Below are 8,922 nucleotides of genomic sequence, written 5' to 3' on the forward strand. Positions count from 1 at the left end.
TGTGCCGTGTGCGCATGGGGTTTGAGTAGATGCTCTTCCCACACTCTCTGCTCTTTCAACCTTTTACAGAACTGGCTAGTACTGCTGAGAAACCACAACTTAAAGAAGAACTTTTATGTGAACAAGACACAGCTGCTAGGTTTGGACCACAAAAGGAACCAGTAAGACAGCAGATTCATCGTATGTTCCTCTTAAGGGTGAAGCTCATGCACTTTGTGAACAGCTTACACAACTACATCATGACCAGGGTTCGTGTCTGTCCGTCTGCCGAAGTTCTGTCACCTTGTATACAGCTCATCATAGAGAGTTACTTCTGGTGTATTTATAAATACAAAGGAGCCCACAAAATACTTGTAGACTATAAATGTGAAGAGAGCACATACAAAACATTTGATCATAAAATAACATGGCAGCAGGGGGAATTTTTTTTAAACATGCCAGAGCACATGTGTCCTGAGACTGCTGCCCCTCCTGTCCAGTGAGCCCTTGGGACGGGCACTTCCAGAGCTCCTCTTTTGGAATTGCCTTCAGAACTTGCTGCATAGTTCTTTAAATTTCATTAGTGGTGACAGAGCTGTCCCTGGAAAATGGCTTCAGTTTTTAGTAACAGCCAGAATCTGTCAGGCTAGTGTAGTATGTAAGGATGAAGATACAGCCAGACTATATACTTTTTTTCTTAAAAAGAAGAAGCAACTCATTACAAAGTAAATGAAACTACTTTTCATATACATCTTAAAACCAGATCTAGAGGAAGTCTGGAAGAGGAGTTCAGATAATTGAACAGTAGCAGTATTATTGGAGGATAGTACTCATCTGAGGTTTAAAATGGTTGCTAAAAAAACCTCATTTGTTGTCATTCTGGCATATAAGTTCTGAAACCTATCTTGTTTGGATGAAGTGAGCCTTCGAAGCCTTTGTTTTAGACATGGCGCATAAAGCAGAGGTACTTTCTGCTTCCCAGGCGTTAGTGGCCTTCAGAGGGCCAGCCCTAAGCCTTTAATAGTTGAGAGTAAATGGTAGGAGTTTAAGTATTTGTTTAATTTGTTTTTTGTTTTCTATTTGCAATGTATCTGTGCTCCTTTTAAAGAAAGACCAATATACAAACAGTGGAACTTACGAAAATGTATAAATTTGGGCTGGCCTCGTGGCTTAGTGGTTAAGTGCACTCACTCCGCTACTGGCGGCCCGGGTTCGGATCCTGGGCGCGCACCGACGCACCGCTTCTCCGGCTATGCTGAGGCCGCGTCCCACATACAGCAACTAGAAGGATGTGCAGCTATGACATACAACTATCTACTGGGGCTTTGCGGGGGAAAAAAAAAAAAAGGAGGAGGATTGGCAATAGATGTTAGCTCAGAGCCGGTCTTCCTCAGCAAAAGGAGGAGGATTAGCATGGATGTTAGCTCAGGGCTGATCTTCCTCACAAAAAAAAAAAAAAAAGTATAAATTCAGTTTAACTGGTAATTGTTTTTAAAAGTCAGTATGGTTTGATGTATTTGCCCCTCCCTGCCAGGAACAGTCTGTTAGTTCAAAGTGAGGCATTTATTCGCTGTGAAGGAGGTGTCCTAAAAGACTGGCCCCACCATCATTCTAGGATAAGAATGTCAGCCTTTAAAGAACGTACTTTATAAACTCTACAGATGAAATTATTGAAGGAGGAATTTGAGAGGAGTAGAAGAGGTTGGTAAAAAGTTTTGTGTCTTGCCTAGAAGTCCTCAAAGAAGAAGTCTGCTGATTAAACTTTTCATCTTTCTCTTCCAAGATTCTTCACAGTACAGGGCTGGAGTTTCAACATCAAGTCGAGGAAGCCAAGGATTTAGATCAGTTGATTAAAATTCACTATAGATATTTGTCAACCATCCATGACCGATGTTTGCTGAGAGAAAAGGTACATGAGATGTCTCTCTGCTTTGGAATTGTATACTTATTAAGCTTCTTTTTTGCAGAATATTCTTTAAGGAAGAACCAGATCAAATGAGGTTATAAATTTGTGCCATATTACCAGAAATTATATCTGAGAGAAACGGATGAGAACCATACTGTGACAGTCTGCCCCCACCCTGCACTGCACTTGGATCAATTGGAAAATTGTATCTGCAGCTGTGGAATAATAGTGCTTTAGTCAGGAAGTGCATCCAGCTTAGTCTGAATACATGGGATTAAATCATTTTACAGCCATCGGACTTACTAGCTCCATTTCAGTGGTGAATTTAAATGGCCATCCCAGGAAATCGTTGCTTGCTCTATTTGTCAGACTCTGCTGCTAATACTGCCTACCTATACTGCAGGTGCAGTAGATGTGTGGCCCAATTCCAAGTGCACTCTGTTCAGAACCTCGCACCCTTCCTTATTACGTAGAAGGCAGTCATTGCAGTGATGAGGTTTTTCTGTGACTCATTTAAATTACGTAAAAGTGTTGGTGTCAGTGTCCAAGCATAGTTACAGAGCCATGGCTTTGCTCTCCAGGTCAGCTTCGTGAAGGAAGCCATCATGAAGGTGTTGAACTTGGCTCTCATGTTTGCCGAGGGCTGGCAGGCGGGCCTGGGGGCTTGGCGGTAAGTATGTGGCCTGTGGAACCTCTGTGTTGTGACCATTTCAGCTTTCTTTTTAACTGGCTTCATTCTAGGAGCCTTTTTTTCCATCTTGGCAATACATCACATATCACTTATATTCAGGGAAAGAACTGAAAAATCAAATTTATTCACCTAAACTAGACTGCATCAAGAATTGTGCGATTCTTTTCTGAGTGGTAAAACAATGAAAATCTGACATCTTTTAATTATGACAAGGAAATATTCTTAGATTACATTCATGTTTTGTTTTATAGATTTTGTTAAATTTTTATTATGAACACCTTCAAACATAGACAGAGGTAGAGAGAACAGCAAACAAACCCCGGGTGCCTATCTCCCCTCTTCAGCACTTACCAGCAGCCTTTCTCTTCTGTGTTCACCGCCCACACCCACATACTTGCTGAATTATTTTAAAGCAAATTCTCCATATCATGCTAGATTATAGTCCAAAGTTGTACTTTACTTTTAGAGTGTTCATTACTCTCACCTGTCACATAGAAAGGCAGGTGCCCTGCAGTCAGCGGATAGGTGAGAAGGAGCTTGCTCTTCTCTCTAGAGCACCATCCTCTACTGTTAGCTTGAATGTGCAGCTCAGTAGTTTGTCCCTGTCCTATTTATAAAATCAGTGCAATGATAATGCTGCTATTACTTCCCTGAAATAAAAGTGCAAGCCTGGGTGACTGGCTGTGGCAATAATAGCTTGTTCTTAGTCTGTGTTAGTGAGGAAGTGAGAGTTCATTATAGTGCAAATTTAATTTAAAATCTTCACCTATGGCTGTATCAAAATACTCTGAATGAAGAAACTAAGACAGTAGGTAAAATTCATAATTGCAGGGATGAAAATAGAATTGCATTTTGCTATCTCAAAGTGTGTAAAACATTTTTCTCTGTCCATGTCTCTATGGGGTGGAGGATAAAGTAACAACACTGCTGCATATAGTTTGCTAAAATTGAACTGCTTCAGTTTCTTCAACAAGTAAATTGTAAGAGAAAAGCAGGCGGTGAGGAGGACTTAGGCATAACAACCATCACAATTTATGGAAATTAATTGATCTTGATTCAGACTTAAAGAAGAGAAGTGAAAAATTGCAAAAGCAGTGTGAAATTTGAACAGATTATTTGATGATACTAAAAACTCATTGTTAAATATTTTTAAGCAAATGGCATTGTGGCTTTGTGTTAAAAAAAGTCTTTATCTTTAATGTATACACACTGAAATATTTATGAGTGAAATGCTGTGATATCTCAAATTTGCTTCTTTTTTTTTTGTAATATTTTTTCTCTTTTTTTATTTTATTTATTTTTCTTATTTTTTTTAATTGCGGTAACATTGGTTTATAACATTATGTAAATTTCAGGTGTACATCATTATATTTCGATTTCTGTGCAGATTATATCATGTTCACCACTCAAAGACTAATTACAACCCATCACCACACACATGCCTAATCACCCCTTTCGCCCTCCTCCCTCCCCCCTTCCCCTCTGGTAACCGCCAATCCAGTCTCTGTCTCTCTGTGTTTGTTTGTTGTTGTTTTTATTGTTGTTTTTATCTTCTACTTATGAGGGAGATCATGCAGTATTTGACTTTTTCCCTCTGACTTATTTCGCTTAGCATAATACCCTCAGTGTCCATCCGTGTTGTCACAAATGGCTGGATTTCATCGTTTCTTATGGCTGAGTAGTATTCCATTGTGTATATATACCACATCTTCTTTATCCATTCGTCCCTTGATGGGCACTTAGGTTGCTTCCAAGTCTTGGCTATTGTGAATAATGCTGCAATGAACCCAGGGGTGCATGTATCCTTACACATTGGTGTTTTCATGTTCTTTGGATAAATACCAGCAGTGGAATAGCTGGATCGTATGATAATTCTAGTCTTAATTTTTTGAGGAATCTCCATGCTGTTTTCCATAGTGGCTGCACCAGTTTGCACTCCCACCAGCAGTGTATGAGAGTTCCCTTCTCTCCACGTCCTCTCCAACACTTGTTGTTTCCTGTCTTGTTAATTATAGCCATTCTGATGGGCGTGAGGTGATATCTCATTGTAGTTTTGGTTTGCATTTCCCTGATAATTATAATGATGTTGAACATCTTTTCATGTGCCTGTTGGCCATCTGTATATCTTCTTTGGAAAAATATCTGTTCAGATCTTTTGCCCCTTTTTTAGTTGCATTGCTTGTTTTTTTGTTGTGGAGATGTATGAGTTCTTTATATATTTCAGATATTAACCCCTTATCAGATATATGGTTTGCAAATATCTTCTCCCAATTGTTAGGTTGTCTTTTCTTTTTATTGATGGTTTCCTTCACTGTGCAGAAGCTTTTTAGTTTAGTTTCTAAATGTGGTGGGGCTGGGGTGTACGTAGGGCTGCCCAGGGGTGCATGACTGCTGAGCCTGGGTGTGGGCATGTGAAAGTCCACTGAGTAGTTCTCTCTTGTGTATGTTTGATTTCCCATAATAAAAAGTTTTTTAATAATTTTAAAATTTAGGGTTTTATATCTTTAATGTGTTCTTTATTTCAAAAAGAAGATATGCTTGTGAAAAGTAAAAACATAGACATATCTAATGGAAAAGGGAATATCCCAGTCATCCTAGCTCCAGGACTCAGTGCTGTCCTGAAGCAGCAGTTTTCTATCCTGATGAACCTCTCCTTCAGACTCTTGGCAAGTTTTTATTTTAAAGTAGGGCAGGAAATTTTATATTTTACTTGATAATCTTTAGACTTAGGATTCTAAATAATTAAATTGAAGTACATTTGACATTACTCCAAAGGTATTTTGCAGCCTACCTATTGACCCCTAATGCACTTCTTAAATTGCAATTTGCTTTCTTTCCTAGAATGGAATCTATAGAGAAAATGGAGTCTGATTTTAAAAACTGCCATATGTTTCTTGTAACCATTTTAAACAAAGCCGTCTGTAGAGGATCCTTTCCCCATCGTGAGTACACCCTGTTAAAATATTACTGCTTTTATATTTTCTTGTAGCTAAGTCTACGTGTTATTGTTTTGGTACTGATCTCATGAAGAATTAGAATTTTTCACCATTTCGAACCTGGAAGGTCCCTCAGCAGTTGTGCCGTGCTTTGAACTGTGTTTTCAGAATAGCAGTGGGACAAGTGAATATCAGATGTAAGACACTGAGACTAAAGGTCTTGCTGTCTGGCGTGTCAGTTGTTACACCAGTGGGTTTCTAGAACTGTTGCTGAATAAAGCAGATGGCAGAACAGGTTTCAGTCGCACTTTACTATCGTGTGTAACCTTTGTAACGATTCCTTTTCAAAAGATAGGGTGGTTTTTTGGCAATTTAAAAACTCCCAAGGCTGCCTCTTGCAAAGGAAACGCAAGCCTGACAGTTTAGAACACAGTGTGTGACGCAGGCAGAGTCTGTAGGGTGAGTCACAGGGAGAAGAGAGCTGTTTAATCTGCAGAAACAAAGAGCTAAATAGTATCTCTTTGTACATCTTTTTCTTGGAAAAGTATGCAGGGTTAATCTTTTCCATATTTCTGCATATTCACATTGTGATATATTGATTAAGAGTAGCTGAACATTTTTTAAAATGTTGTTAGAAATGTGTTAGAGGAAGCATTGATGCATTTGTCCATTTTTGCACTGGGTGATTGTTATGCAAGTAGATTCCATTCATAGGTTAGAACATGGCATTCTGTTATGAACTGACCGGTATGATTTCATGACATGTGGGACCAATGTGATTTGTTCAATGAATCGCCCAGATTTTTTGTTTTCAAAATTAAAATGATCTGAAATAGAAATAAATCATACTTTTTCAATTTGTGCTTCATAAATAAAGATTATCATCTGTATTATACATTAAAAATAATCAGCATTTTAATTAAAAATAGAAAAGTCTTTAAATACTTTCAGTTCTGAATTTATTAAAGCCTTATTCAGACATTTTAAACTTATTTTTTTAACCTTATTTTTATTTTTCCCACAGTGGAATCTCTAGCACTGTCACTCATGGCTGGCATGGAACAGAGTTAAATATCTTCAATGTAATAAATACCTCAGATTTAATCTTCATACATATATATGTCCACCACGTGCAGGTGAGAAGTGGAAATCATGTGTATAAAATTGTATTAATAATGCAAAGTGTATATAGGCTGTTTACACTTATATTTCCTACTGTAAGCGCTAGATTTATGGTATTGATAATGTGAATTATATCATTTTTGAAAATGTAATTATTGATATTAAAAATAAAGCACTTTAAATTCTTTTCTTCTCTTTTTGCTTGGTCACAGAAGTTTTTGATATAGAATTTTACATGCTGTGTACCCTAAAGGTTTGTCTTAGATTTGGCTGTGTGAAAAACGTTTTTGTTTTTGTTTTTGTTTTTTTCGGTGAGGAAGAGTAGCCCTGAGCTAGCAGCTGTTGCCAGTCCTCCTCTTTTTGCTGAGGAAGATTGGCCCTGGGCTAACGTCTGTGCCCACCCTCCTCCACATTATATGTGGGATGCCACCACAGCGTGGCTTGATAAGCGGTGCATAGGTCTATGCCCGGGATCCGAACCTGCAAACCCTGGGCCACCAAAGCAGAGTGTGCAAACTTAACCGCTACACCACTGGGCTGGCCCCTGAAAAATGTATTTTTATGTGCCTGGGAAGTTCCAAAATGGAAAATAGCTTCAATCAATATCAATAAATGTAAAAGCCAACTTTACTTAGGGCCAACATTTCTGAGCAATTTTTGTGAGCTAACACGTTATATCTAAAATAAAGTTATGCTTACCATTCAATTTTTCCACAGTTTCTTTGTATACATCTTGGCATGTCTCTAGCACTTATGACTCAGCACTGTATTTACTACGTATTTTTAAAAAACAGCCACTGAACTCCAAGTAGCCTCAAAGCTGAGCACCAGGCCCCCTTGCCCTCAGACCCAATCCCAATCATTTTGCAGCATCAGTATTTCCTGCATTAGATGGCAAAGTCTAGGAACAACCCTTCCTGGGAGCCAGCCCAGATCCGGGGCTTTACTCTGAAGTCTTGGAAGAAGTTCACTGAGGAGGCCTTCAAATGCCAGGGGATGAACAGCTACTTCCAGGTCTCAAGAAAATACTGCAGTATAACCTAACAACTATAAGATTTGTGAGGCCTCTTGTGATCTGGTCCTTTTAAGTCAAAATCCTGTAGAAATTGATGGGAGTGTCTGCTCCCATAAAGCAATCACGATGAAGGAGTCTTCGTTTGTTGGGGTTTTTTTTGGTGAGGAAGACTGACTCTGAGCTAACATCTGTTGCCAATCTTCTTCTTTTTGCTGATGAAGATTAGCTCTAAGCTAACATCTGTGCCCTTCCTTCACCATTTTGCATGTGGGACGCCACCACGTACAAAAGTGCATAGGTCCACCTCTGGGGTTCTAACCTGCGAACCCTGGGCCACCAAAGCCGAGTGCGCTGAACTTAACCACTAGGCCACAGGGCCGTCCTCAGTGTTTCTAAACCTAGGGTAGAAGGTAAGTGTATTTATAGGATGTTTAGGAAAGGAAATATTTTCATTTTTAAAAAATGAGTATTTGGAATTTGTTGTTACCTCAACTGATTTTATACTGTACCTATATTTGACCTTTTCTCATGACTTCTAAGAGTCATCTGAGAGCCTTCCAAGAGTCAAGAGTTTCTAAGAGAAGATTGGCAAGTTTAAATTGGGAGAAGAATAGACTTTACAAACTGTCACCAGTTGGTTTCTTTGGGAGGCAGCCTCTAAGATGGAGTTAGACATGCAGAATGCCCAGTGGAAAGAAGGGAAAGGGAGACCTATGGGCCAGAGAGAAAAGCTGGCCTGCAGTACGGGTCAGCAGAATCAGCCCATCGGGTTGTCCTGTGCTGGGCTGAGATGATGGGCTTACGTACCCCACCTTGATCAGTCATTGGTTGTGGGTCCTTGGGAAGAGCATGTCCTCTAGCTGAGGCCAGTCCAGAAGCAGCTGGAGCTGAAGGCTGTCTGCTGGCAACACTCAGGAGCTGGGCAGCAACTCCTTGAAGAGGGATCTGGCCAGCACATCATTTCAACTTTGAATCTTAAATCTTCTAAATGCAAGGACTAACTTTTACACTAAATGTAACTAAGAGCTGTTCCTTAACTAGTTTGTGTGGAAAAGTTAATACTATGATGTGCATTAAATTACCTTCTTTTATGTGTGAAATAGATTGGATCTCCTCTGCTTAATTTTTCTAATGGTTCTGTGTGGACGTTAAAAGGGTCTTATGGCTTTTCAGTTGGCCTGTAAGGAGCTTGGAAGTCATCACTCCCATCCTCAAAACAAGAAGAAAGCTAACAAACTGAAAATCAACAAGTCTTAGATCCATTAGAGAATTG

General features: G+C 39.3%; 1 protein-coding gene across 5 annotated transcripts in view; it reads left to right on the top strand.

Moving 5' to 3' along the window:
* Window positions 1–6,820, top strand: part of TUBGCP5 (tubulin gamma complex component 5) — a 49,846-nt gene extending 43,026 nt beyond the window's left edge. For 2 of the 5 annotated variants that reach the window (XM_014780997.2, XM_004421898.3), the window contains exons 19-23: window positions 70–248; window positions 1,763–1,888; window positions 2,467–2,555; window positions 5,418–5,518; window positions 6,537–6,820. In XM_014780997.2, coding sequence (XP_014636483.1) covers window positions 70–248; window positions 1,763–1,888; window positions 2,467–2,555; window positions 5,418–5,518; window positions 6,537–6,583 — 542 coding nt within the window. In that variant the 3' untranslated portion in view covers window positions 6,584–6,820. Of the gene's footprint in view, window positions 1–69; window positions 249–1,762; window positions 1,889–2,466; window positions 2,556–5,417; window positions 5,519–6,536 lie in introns of those variants that run through there. The other 3 variants (XM_087428789.1, XR_015551570.1, XR_015551571.1) reach the window with 3 other exon arrangements.
* Window positions 6,821–8,922: the final 2,102 nt, after the last annotated feature.

This window comes from Ceratotherium simum, chromosome 3 (genome assembly GCF_057802395.1).
Source record: "Ceratotherium simum simum isolate JZ-2026a chromosome 3, ASM5780239v1, whole genome shotgun sequence".
NCBI lineage: Eukaryota > Metazoa > Chordata > Mammalia > Perissodactyla > Rhinocerotidae > Ceratotherium > Ceratotherium simum.